The following is a 19,627-nucleotide window of genomic DNA, read 5'->3' as shown; positions in this document are numbered from 1 at the left end:
AGGACTTTCTTTGGAAGGCTCCAAAGGTTCGACTGGAAATCCCTTTTCTGAATAAGAGAAATGACTTTTATATGCTGGTTGTACAAACTAAGAAGTCAGCAGTCATGAGGAGTCTGTTCTCCTGAAGTTACAATGTAGGGTGGGAAGCTGACAAGAAGAAGGGATGCAAAAGGAAGTTATTGTAAGCCTCAACTTCTACTTTCCCTAAGGAGCTCAAAGAGGCAGCAGCTCAGAAGTGACCTAGGTGACAGAAGGTCATCCAAGGATCTAAGGAAGCTCAGAAGGAGCAAAGGAGCTATGTATTTGAGAAATAAGGTATATTTTTTATGTTGGGTGGTCCTGGGGTTTGAACTCAGGACTTCACACTCACTCTGTTTGAGTTACACCCAGTGGAGATAGAGTCTTACTTTTTTCCTAGGATAGACATGAATCATGATTCTCCTATTTATATTTCCCACTGTAGCTAGGATGACAGGCACATACCACCATGCCCAGCTTTTTTCTTAAGATGTGATCTTAACTTTTTTTGGGCCTGGGCTAATCTGGAACCACAGTTTTCCTGCTATTTGGATTCCTGAGTATCTTGGATTACAGATGTAAGCCACTGGCACCCAGCCAAAAACAAACAAACAACAGTATTTACCCAACAATATTGTAATGATGTCTATGCAAGACTATACCCAAGAATAATATAAGTTTCTGGAAAATGAAGACTTCTTTTATCCATCTCTGTATCCCCAGCACAGGGCTTGACTCCCAATGTGCACTCAGTAAATAACTGAACAGAGGTTTATAAGAAATGAGAGGAGGGGGGCTGGGAATATGGCCTAGTGGTAAAGTGCTCGCCTCATATACATGAAGCCCTGGGTTCGATTCCTCAGTACCACATATATAGAAAAAAGCCAGAAGTAGCGCTGTGGCTCAAGTGGTAGAGTGCTAGCCTTGAGCAAAAGAAGCCAGGGACAGTGCTCAGGCCCTGAGTCCACGCCCCAGGACTGGCAACAAAAACAAAACAAAACAAGAAATGAGAGGAAGGGTACCAAAGGGAAACAGGTTTGGTTCAGGCTTAGTGGTTAATACTTAAAAAACCTGAGTCTGGGGAAAACCTATGCACAATTTTGCTTCTGCCAACTGCAAGTTGGAGTAGCATGTTTTCTATAGAAAGATGTTGCCTTCTTTTAGTACCAAGGAAAGGAAACCTCCTGTTCAAGTCCCTCTAATACTAGAAGTACATCCAGACTTTGACCCACAGCTTCACGCACTGCTTTGGCCCCAATGACTGATCTGTATGCTGTATGCTGCTCGTTAAAGCTGAGTCAGTTTTCCATAAGGGAGAAATGCAGCCTGGGAAATGGAGAATATCAAACCCCCAGACACTATGGTGCCCAGATGGTCTTTCTCTCAACTTCTCTAGTTTAGAGGGATTCACCTCCCTCTTATCAAGGGTCTCTCTTGGGCACTTCATGACTGACAGGTCACCACCACCAGAGGAGCTAGAAAAGCTGTGGAGACAGTGAGTCACATCTGAAATGTGATAGCCAGACTCTGAAACTGAGCCACACCCCAGGAGCCTGCTCCTGGCTTCTTGCCTCTTGTTCTTTCCTTGCAACCCAGCCAGAAGCCTGCGGATTTTAGCAACTCTACCCCATTTCACCTCTGCCCTCACCAGATCTCTGGCTTTAGCCAGTCTATGTCCCCTGCCTTTTGCTTTACCTTATTCCCATGCAGGAGCAGCTTGATCCTCTGGCTGTGACTTCTGAATTTTTCAGTTCATACAAGTTCTCCCTCTGCAATCACTCACCAAGCTGGATGCTAAGTCTGCAGCCCTACCCATTCCCAGGGCCCCTGGCCTACAGGCAAGTCTTTTACCTTTTCTCTAACCTTTTCATGCCAACTCCCCTTTATCAATAAAATAGATCAAGCTACATCAGCATTGCTTGCTAATTTGGTAGCCGTGCAAATTCTCAGACCTCATCCCTAGACCTAATGAATCAGAAATTCTGCAAACTGGAATTGGCAATCTCTTTTAACCAGTCCACTGGTTAAATCCTGATACACACTAACGTGTAAATTATTGAACTGAGAAATAAAACTACAGGGAAATAAAACAAACTACAGGGAAATAAAGACAGACCTATTTTTAATTTTTCAGTTTCTGATTCTGAGATTGTATATCCAGTTGTATTATCTCATTGAAGTATCTTCTCTTGAAATCTACTTCTGAGGAAAACTCAAATCAGGATAGCTTTGTACTGGACACCACTCATGTCTAAAGAACTAGCCATCTGAGAACTAAGTTTCCTGTCCTCTCTGAGAGGTGCCAGGCATTGCCTTCTGCCCTTGCCTATCTCACATGTTCTGGGATCACTTCATCTCATGGGAGAAGAGCTTTCTTCCTTTCCATATCTATAGTAGTCTGCTTCTGTGGGGATCAGTATAGGTCTTTGGGCCCAGAGTTATGGTCCTAATTTAAATTCTGATACCAATGCTAACCAGCTCTATAGACACTAGTGAGTCCCTTATCCTTACTATGTCTCAATTTTACTTGTAACACAGAGATCCTAATTCCCTTTAGGGAGATATTCTATAGGCAAAATGCTTGGCTTACTTGGCATTCAGTAGGTAGCGATTACCATTATCCCCCCCCACCCCCCACCCCCACATCTTCACTCCCTGCTCCCTGCTAATATCTAACTAAAAGCCAGACTCAAACAAAAGCCATGGAACCCTTGAAAGTCTTAGGCACTCATTATAGACAGGTGCTCATTATGGGAAGGAAAGACTAACTCTTCCCTGGAGGGAGCTGGTGCCTGATTCCATGAGGTGATCCAACTCCTCACTTGGAAAGCACTCTGCTACCTAGGAAGCAGTCAGGAGACACCAACCTGACTGGAGAATGGCCAGAAAACCATGTGAGAAGAGACACAATTCAATTGCCTGTGCATAGACAGCCTGAAAGGAAAAACCTGGGAAGGATGGAATCACAGGTTTCAAATCTCCCTGGGGGGTTGTATTGCCAAAGAAGGACATGACTTATTTTCTAGCATCCCACAGGTAGAATTAGACTCAAGTGGTAGAAGCTACAGGAAGATAGATTTCACTGGACAAAATGTCTAACTTTGTAACAAAGCCAGAGTGGGAATAGATTGCATGATGGGAAGATTACATCAGAGTAGGTATTTAAACAGAGGCCAGGCATTTCCTTAGCAGAGCTGCCATGGAGAGATTCAAGCACTGGAAGATGGCCAGGTGGAAATAATGTCTTTGCTGTAGTGGGGATTGTACCCATCTCCAAGGCTTCCTGCTTGCTAGCAAAGCTCTCTATCATTGGAGCTCTGCCCCCAACACATTTGGTTTTACTATGTTTTTGAATTAGGGTCTTGATAACTTTGCCAGGACTAACCTAGAACTCACAATCCTCCTTCCTCTCTACCTCCTGGGCAGGTGAGATTACAGTCATGTACCACTACACCAGGCTGGAGATAACTTGGAACAACATTCTGAAGCCTCAGATTCCATCATTCCATACGTGGCAGGCTAATCATCACCCATTCCCTTCCTGACTCAACTTTGCAATTGGACTCATTGTTAGAAAGCTCTTTGAATTTCTCCTCCCCACCCTCAGTCTAAAGCAAGAAACCCTGCTGCTCCCTGAGAAAGAGGACCAGTTAAATGCTAGCCATTATGATGCTACTGTGTCACAATACCTTCTTTGGGTGTGATGACCTGTTTCATGGAGGTAATGTGCACACAGAGATGAATAAGGTCTGGAAATCTGCAGTGTTTTTAACTGTCTTAACCCTATTTTAACCCCGGGCATGCTTCTGTACTCTTTCTGCTTAGGGTATGACCATGAACAGTTAAATTTATCTGCTTGTTGATCTCCTCATGAAACGAAATCCCTCTGGAAAGATGGCCCACAATCAGATCTCTACAACAAAGAACAGGCTTCGATTCCCGTATTTTTACTGTTCCTGATTTTAAAAAATATATATTGCTCGGCTGCTCTTTTTCCTCTAGGGCCAGGTTGAGCCTAGGGAGATGAAAATCCATAGTGAATATACTCCTCAGTGAGTGCGTACATTCCTCAGTTAAACACCCAGACTCTGGTGCCAGATTTTCTGAATCTAAACCCCAGTTTACCACTGATTATATCTAAGGCTTTGGGCAATTTTGTATCTCACTTTTCTCTTTTGTAAAATGAATAAATGAGCAGTATCTACCTGGTGTTGGAACCCAAATGTTTGGAATAAAAATGACTTAGCATATGTAAAGTGGATAGGATAATCCTGATAGAAAATATACAATATGTGATGGTTATCTGTTATTATTTCCCAAAGTAAAACATTTGTTTAAGTACATTACTAGGAGATAACAGTGTCTGTGTGCCTTTTAACACTTTTGCATATCAGTGACAGTCTTAAGATGGTACAAGATCGACACTTCGTGGGTGAATAAGCCTCTTGAAATTCCTCTCTCATCCTGAAGGTCATTCTGAACTTTTCCATGCCAGTCGGCTGGGGAAAGGTGATAGGACAAGCTGGAGGGGCAAGATAAAGGGTATGATATTCTTTGGTTTAAAAAATGTAATGCATGTCTTTCCTTCTTGATCTAACAGCTGGCAGGAAGGGAAGACAGGATCTCTTCTAAGCCAAAGAAGCAGCCTGAGCTAATATAGGAAATAATGAGAACAACAATTTCAAAGACTTCAAGTAGCAGATGAAACAAATGGACTGGGGAGAGAAACCATCCGTGAACAAACACTGGGAATACAGCTGGAAAACTTTAGGACACGTAGGAGGTGAAATATACTACAACAATGAAAAATTATCTTAATAAAAAGTGCATTGGAGCTCTTCTCTCTCCCTTCTCTCCCTGCTCTCTCTTCTCTCCCTTCTCTCTCTTCTTCACTCTCTCTCTCTCCCTTCTCTCTGGCCATGGATCATCATGGCCACAGGCCAGCTGTTCGGTAATAAACTTTCTCTCCTGCCTGAATACTGCGTGGTGTTCTCCTTTACCGGCTATCTACTTTAAAACCTAACACAAATGTCTTTGTAGATGGTGCAATAGGGAGGTCAGATCTGGCCAGTGCCATCATTAACTGTGGAGGGACTTCAGGTTGACTCCAGCTCAGATTAGAGCAGAAGCCAACTCCATCTCCACTAAGCCCTCCCCTACCCTATTCAGGGAAGCTCCACTTTATTATGATAAGTTATATAGATTGACCACCTGAGGCCTGGGAGCTTCAAGGGAACCTGTGCCCTCCTATGAGTAGGCATATCCACCTGCATCATGTGAACCCTGCCAAATCCATGCGCCAGTTCTAACTAGAATGATAGGTTAGTTCAAATAGATATTATGAGACAGACTGTAACTCTATTGGCCACCTGCGTGCGGCCTAGCATGCTCTGTAAGTGTTGTATCTTCATTGGTCACCTGCGTGTGGCAAGTTTGGCTGTGATGTTTGCCTTATAACCAGGCTGGAAGGCCACACGTACGTGCGGTTCCAGCTCCCGAGTCTGGGCTGCACACGTGCGAGCGGTTCCGCAGTTTGGGCTCCCGAGTCTGGGCTGCGACCAAGGCTGGTTGGTTCACTTTTTGTTCACTTTTTACTTCCCCAATAAATCTTTTTTGTCATCTTGAAAAAAAAAAAGTGCATTGGAAAGTGGGCAAAAGTTTATGGTACTGTAAAGATAGCCAAGTACGAGTGCCTCATGTCTGCACTCCTAGCTACTCAGGAGGCTAAGATCTGAGGGTCACAATTCAAAGCCAGGCCAAGCAGTAACTACCGAAAAAACTAGAAGTACAGCTGATAGGAACTGACTTGAACTGAAAGCACTCACCTCTCCCCCCCCACCCCCGACGGCCATATCTTAGAACTGTCCTTGCTGCTGACCCCACTGAATCATCTCCCCTCCCTTTACCCTTGAACAGACAAAACCTGTGGTCTTGGAAGAGATTGCTCACCTACCACACCTCCATCTCACCCTGCTTCCATCTGCCCCATCTGACTTCACTCTTTCTACCTAGTATTTAAAGACACCCTAGCTTGTAAGTGGGGTGGTTGCCATTTTCCCTTCAGCCATGCTGAAGGAGACTTGGTTGCCCTTCCCAGGCTTTCTGCCTGAATAAAGCCTGTTGGTCTGGTGAGTTTTGCCTTTTCTTCTCTTTTACTTTTCTTACAGGAGCTGTGGCTCAAATGGTGGAGCACTAGCCTTGAGCAAAAGCAGCTCTGGGGCAACACCTCAGGCCAGACTTGAGTTCAAGCCCTAGGACTGACAAGAAAAAGTGCTAGATTTTCTTTTTCTAAATACACTTGGATAGCATTAATTTTAAAAAAGTAACTGATACATTTATAGTTTTTTTTTCTCTTGGCTCAGTGGTATTATGTGTGAAATCCTAGCTTCCTCTTATCAAATCCAACACTGCTACAGACTGAATTATATACTGCTCCCCACCTACAGTTGGTTGAAAAATCCTACCCCACAATGTGATGATATCATGAGATTGGTCTTTGAGAAGTGATTAGGTCATACAGTGTTTATAAAAGGAATGGAATAAAAAAGAAGCCCAGAGGTACCCTTGCCCTTCCAACATGCAAGGATACAATGAGAAAGTGCTGTTCATAAACCCAACAGCAGATCCATCCTGATCACCCACTGCATCTGCTCACAGTACCTTGAGGTTGAACTTTCCAGTGTCTGCCACTGTGAGAAATAAGTCTCTGTTATTAACAAGCAACACACTCTGTGGCATTTTGTTACAGCACCTCCAACAAACTGAAACAAACATGTACAAGTATTACATATTTACTTTATGTTTTCATCAAAGTAATCCAAGACAAAAAAAATTGACTTTGAAATACAAATTTTAAATTGGCACGATCTCTTCATGGTTTTAAAAGAGAGATGGAGAGAGAGAGAGAGAAAGATCAGTTTGGATTACAGGCCAAGGGGTTAGTAGTTGAGTATGTTGTATTGTGGGAAGCCACTTTTATGTTTATGAACAAAGAGTTATTTTGGGGGCACAAGTTGGCAGAAATACTAGGGAGGAGGTAAGTGGGAGGAGAATGAGGTTAGGAGTTCTACTGCCTAACCTCCCTTACTCTGGTTGGAGTCCCAACCGCTAAACTCATTCTCTACCACCACCATTAGAATAGTGATTATCAGAGTATTATAAATTTTAAGTTGTGTTCAGTCCAATGGAAAAATAACAAATTGTTCATCAAAGATGGGTGTCAACAAATTTTTTTCTGAAAAGGTCAAATGGTCAATATTTTAGGCTTAGAGGACCATGTGATTTCTATTACAATTATGCAACTCTACAGTTATAAGAGGAAAGCAGTCATCAACAAGGTAAAAAAGATGGAGTATGGTTTTGTTCTTATAAAACTTTATTTCCAAAAAAGTTGGGGTCAGATTTGACTCACAGGTCATACAAGGACATTAAATGTTATTTTGCTTTAAAAATAGTTCTTTGATTCTTCTGTGCCCCTAAAGTCTTCCTCCTGCTTAGCCAGTGTCATGTACATGCACCACGATCTCCACCCCATGCAGTGATACCAGCCATGATGGTGTAGGGTATATAATTATCTCTGCAGCAATAATGAGCAAAGCACAATGTTAGTGTGAAGCAGATTTGGAGTTAGAAGAACTTTAAATCCTGGTTCTGTCAATCCTTATTCTGTGAAGTCTTGCCTATAGCACACAACCACTCTGAGTCTCTTTTTCCTCAGGAGCAAAATAGAACTATTAGGCACAAACTTACAGGCTGTTGTCAGGATTAAATGCACATAGAGAGGCAATCCTAATGTTTGGCATGGAACAGGCCCTCAATAAATAGTAGTTATTAACCCACATCAGCTCTATAAATAGCAGAGTCAGAGAGGACAAGCCCCACTGAGGGAAGAGAATTCCCTTGCCAATCCAGACTTCAGGCCAGTACTGGAATTAGATAGGAAGGGAGGGGTAGTTCTTAAATATACACAACGCCAGAAGATAAAGCAGCAGGAAGTTTGAAGACACCTTCTTCAAAGCAGATTACTATCCAATGCTTCGGATTAAACATTTATTAGACAGTCCCGAGGAAAATCCACTTGGCTGTTGGTAGCCAAGGAACAGTGGCACATGCTTCCATTGAAGTAATAAGATTGGGGACTTCCTCAGTTCAACAGCTGGTGAGTGGGAAGCCCTTGCAGGAACAGCCTCCTCGCAGTCCATTCTTCCGGGCTCAGGGGAGGACCGGTCACCTTTTCTTCAGCTGCAAAAATGCACACAAGAGAATGAATGCTGTTCTCCTAATAGAGGAGACATAATGAGTAGCAGTCAGTAGTCAGAAATAATTTGGAATGACAAGGACACACACACACACACACACACACACACACACACAGAGAGAACAGAAAAAAATTTAAAATATCTGAAAGTTAGCACTGGTGACTCATGTCTGTAGTTCTAGCTACTCAGGAGGCTGAGATGGGAGAATTATGGTTGGAAGCCAACTTGGGCAGGAAAAGCCACAAAACTCTTTATCTCCAGTTAAGAACCAAAACTCCCAAAGTAGAGGTGTGGTTCATGTGGTAGAGTGCCAGTCTTGAATGGAAAAAGCTAAAGGACAGTGTCTAGGTCATGAGTTCAAGCCCCACAACAACCCCCCTCCTCGCCCCACAAAAGGATATCTAAGTGAGCCTAGCTTCAAAAACGGATTTTTACCACTTATAACTATGTATTCCTGAGCAAAGTATTTAGCTTCTGTCCCTGCCTTTTTCCAAGCATAAAACAAAAACTGTCACGGTACATTCCTTTAAGATTGTGTAAAATGCATTAATAAATAGAACATGTTTAGAATGGTGCCCAGCAATAAATGATAGATTTCCATTTGCCCTTTTTGGTATCGATATTATTCTATGACAAACAGGTTTTTAGAGTAACTGGATTAAATCAAACTACCTTAATGAATAAGCTTCTAAGCTACTTTAAAAATCAGACTCTCTGATTCTCAAAAGTCCCAAATCTGAAATATAAACAAGAGTTTTCATTCCTATAATTCTAGTTAGTGGCTAAACAGATCAAACCGGGATAATAGATGTTCTTGCAGTTTGGTTTAGTTCATGAGCACAGTGAATAAAATACTGGAGAGAATAATATTGTCATTCCATAAAAGGAAGTCCTGGAAGTGGTGCTGGCTCAAGCAGTGGAACACTAGCCTTGAGCAAAAGGAGCTCAGGGACAGTGCCCTGGCCCTGAGTTCAAGCCCCATGCCCCCCCCCACCCCAAGTCTTTATCTTTAGGAATACACTTTGAAGTATTTAGGACTGAAGTATTATGATGCTTGCATTATTCTCAAATGGTTAAAAATAGTAGATGTGCATGTGTGTATATCATATACAAAAACAAATATAGTTATGATAAATGGCTCACAGCAGGATAACAAAATGTAACATTGTGTTCAACAATTTTTAAAAACCAGTTAACCAGTTAACAATAAAAAAAGAAGACCCAGCTTGACCCTCACGCACATATAAGGCCACTGCAGAATAAGCAGAGGTGACAAGATATTCAATCTGACCCTAGGTTGCCAGGAGTGCTTGGCCTTGGCACAAGGGGACAGGAAGTAATTCTACAACTCAACTATCTGATAGTGTCAGGCAGGGATGTCTAAGCACACCTTTCTCCATATTTGTCTCTACTTATCTCCAGGTGCTTAAAACAGATTGCGTATTGCCCCCACCCCAAGTCCCCAAATAACCCCAAAACCAAAACCCAGTATTGCTTGAAACTCTTGCCAGAAGTTTCATGCTGGAGTTTTAGTCTTGAGATTTCACTTGCACATTCCAGTGATTATCTCTTTGCTGGTCCTCCAGCCCCTGACCTCCTCCTAACTTCAATCCATTGGGCAAGCTGCAGAGACAATAAATCCCAAACTACTGCTTTCACTCTATTGGTTCCTTATTGAAGAAATGACAAAGGCTTCCTGTTTCCCACAGCATCTCAACTACACTTCTATGTTTTATGATTTTTACATATTTTGACTTGCAGTTCCAATTCTCATGATTTTTTCCCCCCTTCCCACTGAAAATAACAGGACCTATACTTAGACTGCCACCTGATTCTGGCTGATGACTGCTTTATGGTCATGGACATCAGGCTCATGCTGAAGTTGTGATTCCTCTGAGATTGAGATAAAAGTACTGCACTTGTAATTTAAGTAATACATTTTCCTTATAGAATAGTTTTAGACCTATAGAAAAATTGCAAAGCTAATATGAAAAATCCCCATCTGCTCCACTCCTAGTTTTCCCTGTGATTAGCATTTTTACATCACTACAGTCTGTTTGTCACAGCCAACGAACAAACATTGGCAGAAAGCTATTAACTAAACTCCCTTTATTCAGATATATTAATTTTTCCCCAAGGGCCTTTTCTGTCTCAGGATTGTTTGCCATTATGAATAAATCCTTCCATGAGCATTCTGGAGCGTGTCTTTTGGTGTACATGTGCATGCATTTATGTTGGGAACATGATCAGAAGGGGACGTGTTTATTTTTATTCTGGACATATATTTATTTTCATCTTTAGTCAACACAGGTTCCCAGAGTGCTTATATTGCATTACTCTTCAACCTAGCTGACACTTTTAATTTTAGCCACTCTGGTGGATGGGTAGTGGCATTTTATTATGGTTTTAGTTTGTATGCCTCTAATGGCTGATTATATATGATGCATTCATTTACATGATTAAAACATCTATTTGGGTTGGCCTTCTTTTTCTTTTTGATTCTCATAAATTCTTGATACATTTTGGTGAGGGGTCTTTTATCAAATGCATATTTTGCAAGTATCTTTTCTGTTTCTTCATGGTATCTTCTAATAAACAGTGCTTCATGTTTATCATATCAAATGGAGGCTCAATCTGAAGCAACTACAAGAGGAAAACTTCCATTTAGAAGCCTCACTGTCTTTCTGACCTTGCTGTACTATCCTGTAACAGAACTTGTACTGAGCAGAAAGCTGTCTTTGTTCCAGGGTTGAAGGTTAGCCATCTTGTGTCAGCTGTCATCTAGATTGAACATTACCAGACATAAACTATACCATGCTATTCTAAGACCTCTAGTTTCCAGTAAACAGGAAGAGAGAGATCTACCTTAGATGCTATGGCAGGCCGTAGTGCAGCAAAGCTTTGTTCTGTAAAGACAGAAGGATAATTTGCAGGCTATGCAACTATTGTTTTGATATCCTTTCTTTACAACCTGCTTGTTAATAATTTAGTGTCTTTTGGGACATGTTTAATACCATATTGTACATGTATTTCTTCAACCAAGCAGAACAGAAGGACAAAACATTATATTATACTCAAATAATAAGGTTTTATTATCTTTAACCAGGAGTGGCTTGGAGAGATAGTTGGCTTACGAGCTAATTATTGACAAAACAACAGCTATAAATCAACAGGTTAGAAATTAGAACTACCATTTCACTGTTTTTTCAACGTCTAAAAACCCAGTACTTTTGTATGGTTAACCAATTGTCTTTTATAACTTTGGTGCAAAGAGTTTACACTGCATGTTTATATGTGAGGAAATAAAAATCTTAAAAGCTGCTTTATTATGCAAATAAAGAGTGGGGGCTCTATAAATATTTCTCAGGTGATAGAAATGAATGTATGAAGCTATACCTACTGTAAAAACGAGTAGGTTTTCAATTCTTTTAGTCAAGCTATATGGACTATAATATGGGTTTTATTTGTGCACTTGTTTTTGGGGGGAGATGTGGAGGTAATCAGTGTTCTATTTTCTTATAAAATACATACCCTTCTTATGATCCCCACATTTCAGAGCAGGGTGGGGATTTCCTGCATGCCAGCTAACAGGGAAAAAGAATAGCCAGCATACAACTATACTTAGGGTACTTGTAAGAGAATGAAATGTCCTTGTTTTACCAAGGGACATCAAAAGTTCAGTGAAGACAGATAAAAGCAATAGAATAGAATTGTGAATCTAGAAATAAACCCATTCACCTATGGTCCATTGATTTTGACCTTGATAAGAGTGGCAAGACCACTTAGTGGGAGAAAGAATAGTCTAGCTGGGAGTAGTGGATCATGTCTGTAATCCTAGCTACCTGGAAGGCAGAGATTGTGGAATCACAGCTTGATGTCAGCCAGAGCATGAAAGTTCATGGGATTCCATTTTGTGAACTCAACCAATGTTCGGGTACAGTGGTATGCACCTGTCATGCTCAGTGCCACAGGAAAGTACAAGTTGGAGGATCACAGCCCATGGCCTGGGCATGAAGCAAGACTCTTGAAAATAACTAATGGAAACAAGAGCTGGTGGTATAGTTCAAGTGTCAGAAACATGCCTGGTAAGCTCAGAACCTTGAGTTCAATCCCAGTACCACAAAAAGGGTGATATAACAAGTGGCTATTTACATATATTCTATACACAAAATCAATTCAAATAGAGCAAGATTTAAATTCGTGGGCTAAACCAATAAACTCTACAGAGAAAGTCTGGCTCTAAGTCTTCATGGCCTTGGATTGGATTGGTGATTTCTTGGGTGAGACAACAGAAGTATCAGAAACTATGATAGATAGATAATGTCCCTTCATCAAAAGTATAAATGTAAAAAACAAATATAAATGCTTATGCCTCAAAGGACACTATAAAAGACCAAAACGATAACCTAAAGAATGGGACAAAATACATGCGACTCATGTATTTGATAAGGGTTAGTAGCAAGAGTATGTAATGAAGACTTACAGTCAACAAGAAAACAACCCAATTAAAAAACAGGAAACGTTTTTGAATAGACATTTTCCCTAAAGAACTGTACTAACACTCAGTACACATATGGCAAGGTACAGATATGACTAGTTATTAGGAATTTTTTTTAAGCCACAATGAAATACTATTGTAGAATCACCAGGGTGGCTGGAGTATAAATGAGGAGCACTAGCCCAAGTTGTGGAGTTTGGGGAGAAATTAGAACCCTCAAGCACGGCTATTGGGAATGTAAGATGGTACAGCTGCTGTATAAATTTTGGCAGTTTTTCAAAAAGTTAAAACATAGAATTACTATATGGCCTAGTAATTCTACTTCTAGATATATATCCAACACAACAAAATGCATATATCTTCACAAAAGCTTGCATGTGAATGTTCACAGCAGTATTATTCATAATAGCTAAAAGGTATAAGCAATCTAAATATCCATCAATGAAAGGATGAACAAAATGTGGTATATTGTATAATGGAATATTACTCAGCCAGCCATAAAATGGAATGAAAACACAGGTACATGCAAATTTATTAGTCTGTTTATCTCCTGGCAATAAATAGATTGAGCTCATTTTAATAAAAAAGAGGTGTATTTGTGGTTTTGGAGGCCCGTTATTGAGGGGTCACATCTGGTGGTGGCTTTCTTCCTGTCAAGAGTCCAGAGAAAGACAAGACAGTGTGCATATATACATTGTGTCTCCCTGTCTTCTTATGAGATCGCTGATATTCAATCATGGGTGCTGCACACTGGCAAATTTATTTAATTCTAATCACAACTCATTTACCTCTAAATGTCTTAGTCAGACTAACTTTCCATCTTCTTAATTTCCTCACCATGAGGATTCAGTTTCAAAACATGAATTCTTGGTGGAACCAGTTCAAATTGTGACAGCTACACTAGGCCTGAACCTTGAAAACCTGCTAAGTAGAAGTAAGACAAAAATGTCTGCCATATTATATAATTCTATTTACATGAAGTATCCAGAAGAGGCAAATCTGTAGAGAAATAAGGAAAACAAGGTATTGCCAGGTGCCAGGAGACAGTAATTGACATGGACCGGTAAGTGAGTGGTATTGTGTTTCTTTTTTGGGGTGAGGAAAATATTCTGGAGTTTGTGTTCAGAGTTCCTCAGAGTGATGAATACAGCCAAACCCAACATGTGGATTATATCTCAATTTTAAAAATAAAAAAGGAAATAGGGAAATCTTTAGTAAGAAATAGTGGAGCCCCACCAGACAAGAACTGTAATCTGGAATGCTGACATGCTAGAGACACCAGGGTATGCACAAAATGAGAGTGTCAAAGTTCCAAATGAGAGGACTCATTTCGAAAATAGTTTTGCCAATTTATATAGCTAAGTTTTCTAATTAGAATTACAACAGGTACATATTTTTTTGATAGATAACAAATAGTCAATAAGTGATTCTCTATGTCAAAGGAGAGTAATTGTTATGTAGGAAATGGAAGGACATTCATCTGGGAAAAGGAAGGTAATGGAGTTGCTGCTCTCTATCAGCCATTTAAGGAATAACTGCACTTAGATATGAAACAAGTGAGAGTATGAGACAAGAAGCAAGTTCAAAGGCCTGAGATATCCTGACACGAATAAAAAAACAGCACGGTTCAGGAGCTCAACCCCCTAGTACAGAATAAATTAAAGCGGGGAAATTAAAGGGGAATAAATTAGTGGATGGATGGGTGGGGAAGGCTCACTTTGGGTTTTGTTCTGTGTGGGATGGAGGAGCACTGGAGAATTTTGATCAAGGGAGTGATAAGACCTGCATTGGATGTTAAAGGATCCTACCGATTCCTCCATGGGAATAAGCCAGGCAGACAAGGTGGGAACAGGAAGACAAATTAAGAAGCAATTGCATTTTCACACACAAGGAATAGAGGGAGGCAGCACTGCAGGGTGTGAGAAGTGATTGGCTGAAAGATTTCAGCCTGGTTCAATGGGGTCTGAGAGAAAAAAAGAAATGATCAAAGATGATGCTTGGGTTTTCATTGCCAGCTATCAAAAAAGTAAGTGCTACAACTTACTGAGAATGAAGTCAGGATTGGGAATGTTCAAAATCCAAGAAAAGTCGCCAGCAGGCTATTAGATATGAAGTGTGCCTAAATTTCAAGGGAAAGATATTGAAGAATCACTAAATACAATTTCAGAGTGAAAGTTCAGGGGACAACTTTGACAGATCTTAAAATGCAATCTAAAATTATAGTAAATAAAACGAGTGCAAGAAAGGATAGGGACTGAGGGAAATAGCTATAGCTCCAACCATCCCTACAAATGCTCTTTGCATTTCAAGACTTAAGTGCTGATATTTAAAAATTATTGGCAATAAGCTCTAAATCTCAGATGATGTTAAATCTGGAAATCATTGTGACAAGGGCTTCCTTTCCGATGGAAACTTAAAGCAAAACCCTCCAGTGCCTAAGCTTTGGTAGAATTAGGTCTCCATTCCCTTCTAGACCTTCCTAGTAATATGGGATATGAATTGTGTGTCCTGTGTGTGGAATTGAACCATTCAATTGTGAGTGATGTCGAGGTAATGTTCATTGTGAAGATGTGAATGCAGTGTTGTTGTATTTTTAAATTATATACTACAGACTTGAAGTTAGTGCTTTCTATATCATTTAAAAATTTGAGGACTGCCAGGTGCTAGTGGCTAATGCTTCTAATCCTAATTATTCAGATGGCTGAGATCTGAAGATCGTGGTCTGGAGCCAGCAGGGCAGGTAGGACTCTTATTTGTAATTAACCACACACATACAAAAAAAAAGGCAGAAGTGAACCTATGGCTCAATTGGTAGAGCACCATACTTGAGCCAAAAAGTTCCAAGACAGCATCCAGGTACTGAGCTAAAGCCCCAGGACCAGCACTCAAAGAAAAATAAAAGAGGATTTATAGGCTGGAGATATGGCTCAAGTGATAGAGCTCTTGCCTAGCAAGTGCAAGGATCTGAGTTCAAATATAAGTTATTGCTTATCCTCTTCCTGAAAAAATACAAAGATTTATTAAATTGAAATCACTTCATCAATATCAAACTTATAATAGTGATGAATATGCACTGTATACCCCTGTATACACCTTGTGGCACACCCTTGCTAACTCTGTATAAATATCACATAATGAAATCCTCCCTACCATTACTTTGCTATAGATGGGGAAGTGAGTAACTTGCCAATATCTATAAAAAATAGCCAGTATTTGAACCCAGATATGATTCATCACAGAGTCAAAACTTAATTACTATGTTCTTGGAGTATTAAGGATATAGTTCAAATGACCAGGACAGAATATAAAAATTCCTATGTTTATATACATATATACATATACATGTATGTTTATATATATATTACTTTCAACTCTCTGAAAAGGGGCTTATAACATCAAAGAAATAGATATTTAATCTACCAGAAGATAAATACCCAACAATTATGTCATTAGTTTAAGAGAAGTGTCATATGGTTTTTCTTGTAGAAATATTTACTACGTATTTTAAATAAAACATGTACTACTTTAATAATCATGATAAACAGAGAACAGGAAAGAGGAATTGTAAGTTAACTTATTTTTTATACAATAAGTAACTCAATTTCTTGAACTCTTAAAAATGAGTATAGATATAGACAAATATTTTTATTTAAGGGTGATCACTATAGCATTATCAATAGCCTCTTAATTTTGAGAAAAAAATTGGTAAGTTCAATGATTGAATAAAACAAAGGGATTGAATGAAAAACATATTATAAATCTTAGTCCAGCCTTACGGAAATTTTTTTGACAATGGTGTAAATTTTCATGTTTAAGGAAACACAGATGATAGAAATTAGTTAATATGTATCTTATTACCTCTAAATTTTTACATTTAGTATGACTTTAACTGAAAAGCAGATATATACCACAGACAGATGAACAGACAGACACAAAATGTGCCTGAGATTAATATTATTTCAGGGATATGGAAACATGGTTATTTTTTCTATATTCATATATTTTGAGATGTTTTTTAACTTTATTGTTGTACTTGGTATTTTGTTACATAAATGAGTAAACACCATCTTTAACTCATCTGTTTATGCATTTATAGTCTATTCATAGTTATTTATTTACTATTTTTTAATTTTTAAATTATTATAGAAAGAGGTTTCAGTTTAACACATCATTTTATGAGTGCAAAGCTTCTTTTTTTTTTTTTTTTTGGCCAGTCCTGGGCCTTGGACTCAGAGCCTGAGCACTGTCCCTGGCTTCCTTTTGCTCAAGGCTAGCACTCTGCCACTTGAGCCACAGCGCCACTTCTGGCCATTTTCTGTATATGTGGTTCTGGGGAATCGAACCCAGGGCCTCATGTATACGAGGCAAGCTCTCTTGCCACTAGGCCATATCCCCAGCCCCAGTGCAAAGCTTCTTGATCAATGTTACCCTTTTCATAATTTCTTTCATGCCTCCAACTCATTTCCTCATTTGTTTGCTTACTTATCCATATATCTGTTTGGCAGCTTGTGTAAGGAGACTGGGATTGAACTCTGGCGGTGGCGGTCTAACTGTGGGAAGCTATCAGTCTTCCTGGCTTCTGGTTTGCAACTCTGTACACCGTGAAGTCTGCCTGGTCTGCAAGAGTACATGGCTAAACTGGGTTCAGATCCAGCACTGTGACTCACCCTTCTGAGAAAAAAAAAAAACAACCAAAAAGTGTTCAAGAAATAACATTTGAGCCAGATGCTGGTGCCTTATGTCTGAGTTCCTAACTATTCAGGATGGTAGGATCTGTGGATGGTGGTTCAAAGCCAGCCCAGGAAAGAAAGTCTATGAGACTAATACTCTCAATTAACCACCGAAAGGCCAGAAGTATAGCTGTGGCTCACTGGTTGAGCACTAACCTTAAGTAAAATGTTCAGAAGAAAAAACGCTCAGGCACTGCACACAGCCCCTGTGTTTAAGCTCTAGTACTGGAAACCAAACAAGCAAACCAAAACATTCAATATTATTTGATTATTATTATTTTTAAAGGTGGAATCATACGTAGGATGTAAAGAAGTACTGGGCACTGAAAACTAGGTAGTGAGATTATTTAAATACAAAGTTGAAACAAGATCTGTAACATTATTGTATTCTTGTGACATAAAGAAAATACGATTGTGTATCAAAAACCATACAAAATATGTAATGTACAAATAATAAAGCAATGTATTAGTATACCTTCTATAGTATCTAATAAAAGCAGTACATTGGGTAACCTCTGGCAAAGTCTCCAAAGCTGCTTAGTAACTCTGACACTGACACCTTGTGGATTGAGATATATATTACATATCCCGAGGAATTGGAGGGTTTCATTTTGAAGCAATTTATAAAGGAGAAATTATGCAAATACCCTTAAAAAATTAACATGTGAGAAGACATGTAAATTTCTCAATCTCATGCTTTAGAAGTAGAAGTTTGTAGACAATGATATCATTAGAAGTCTGGCAAAAAAACAAAATGCCATCATTGTATAATGGCAGTTCAATAACATTGTTTCGAAATTATTTTTATTTTATCCCATTTTCTTTTCGACTTTAAGTCAGTATTATGTCATTAGAAGTTTTGTGCTATTATATTCTTTGTATTGATCTGTGTGTGTGTGTGTGTGTGTGTGTGTGTGTGTGCGCACGCGTGTGCACGCACAGGCGCATGCCCAAGCTTGAACTCAGGGCCTGGGTGTTGTTCTTGAACTTTTCTACTGAACGTTCTACCACTTTAGCCATGCTTCCACTTCCAACTTTTCTGGTAGTTTAGTGTTCCTTCATAGACTTACTTCAAACTGCCATCCTCAGATATCATCCTCCTGAGTAGCTGGGATTATAGGCATGAGCCACTGGTGCCCAGTTTTTAAAAATTAATTTTTATTGACATTCTATTGAACAGAATGCTGTATTGATGCCATGTTCTCTTAAAGAAGGACATCTGGACTTGTCCCAAGAAGTAGGACCCTGTAATAGTTTCCATATTGCTACCATCACACCTTGGAGATTCTTTTGTATACATATGTTTGTAGAATACATAGCATATAGTTTACACATAGGTCAGATATAGCAACTATTGACATTTTAAAAAACAAAAATGAGATTCAGTTATTATAGTACCTTGTTTTTCCACTTAGAATGATGTCATTACAATTTTCACTGTCATTAATACTGACTGAAAACATTACTTGTACCATCCAAATGGTAATCCATTATATAAATTAATTGTCACACACATGCACTTACTGATACACTGCTCAGTACTATGCTCTGGTATACACATGGAGGAACATAGTACTTACAATTTGAAGGAGAAGATGGCCATTAAGCAAATTAGAAAACAAAATTATAAGAGAAAACAACAGAGAACACAACTTGTTTGCAGGAGGTTGGTCTGAAATGAAGTTTGGATTTGAATAATTGAACATTTGAGCTGGGCTCTGGTGGCTCACATCTGTAATTCTAGCTAAGATCTGGAAGCTGAGATCTGAGGATCATGGCTCCAAGCCAGCCTGGGCAGGCTGTGTGAGATTCTCATCTCCAGTTAGCCACACAAAAAAACTGGAAGTGAAGCTGTAACTTCTGTGGTAGAGCACTAGCCTTAAGCAAAAAAGCTAAGGGACAGTACCCAGGACCTGACTTCAAGCCACAGTATGAGTGAGTGCGGACATGGACACACACACACACACACACACACACACGGATGATTATGAGTGGCAAGGAAAGGGCTTTTACAACTGTCCCTCATGCCTGACTATACACATCTATCTCTGGGACTAACTACCTCCATGATACCAGATACCTCCATGAGAGCTAGTCAGAAGAATGGAATACATATTACCATT

At 39.6% G+C, this 19,627-nt stretch overlaps 1 protein-coding gene across 1 annotated transcript in view; it reads right to left on the bottom strand.

Annotated features, from left to right (window-relative positions):
* Nucleotides 1–6,796: 6,796 nt before the first annotated feature.
* Nucleotides 6,797–19,627, bottom strand: part of Slc44a1 (solute carrier family 44 member 1) — a 178,094-nt gene continuing 165,263 nt past the window's right edge. Inside the window, exon 16 of the mRNA XM_048338454.1 lies at nt 6,797–8,259. Within this exon, the coding sequence (XP_048194411.1) occupies nt 8,245–8,259 (15 nt within the window). The 3' untranslated portion in view covers nt 6,797–8,244. The remainder of the gene's footprint in view (nt 8,260–19,627) is intronic.

The sequence above is a fragment of the Perognathus longimembris genome, chromosome 1 (genome assembly GCF_023159225.1).
Source record: "Perognathus longimembris pacificus isolate PPM17 chromosome 1, ASM2315922v1, whole genome shotgun sequence".
Taxonomy (NCBI): Eukaryota; Metazoa; Chordata; class Mammalia; order Rodentia; family Heteromyidae; genus Perognathus; species Perognathus longimembris.
This window is presented reverse-complemented; position numbering and strand designations above follow the sequence as displayed.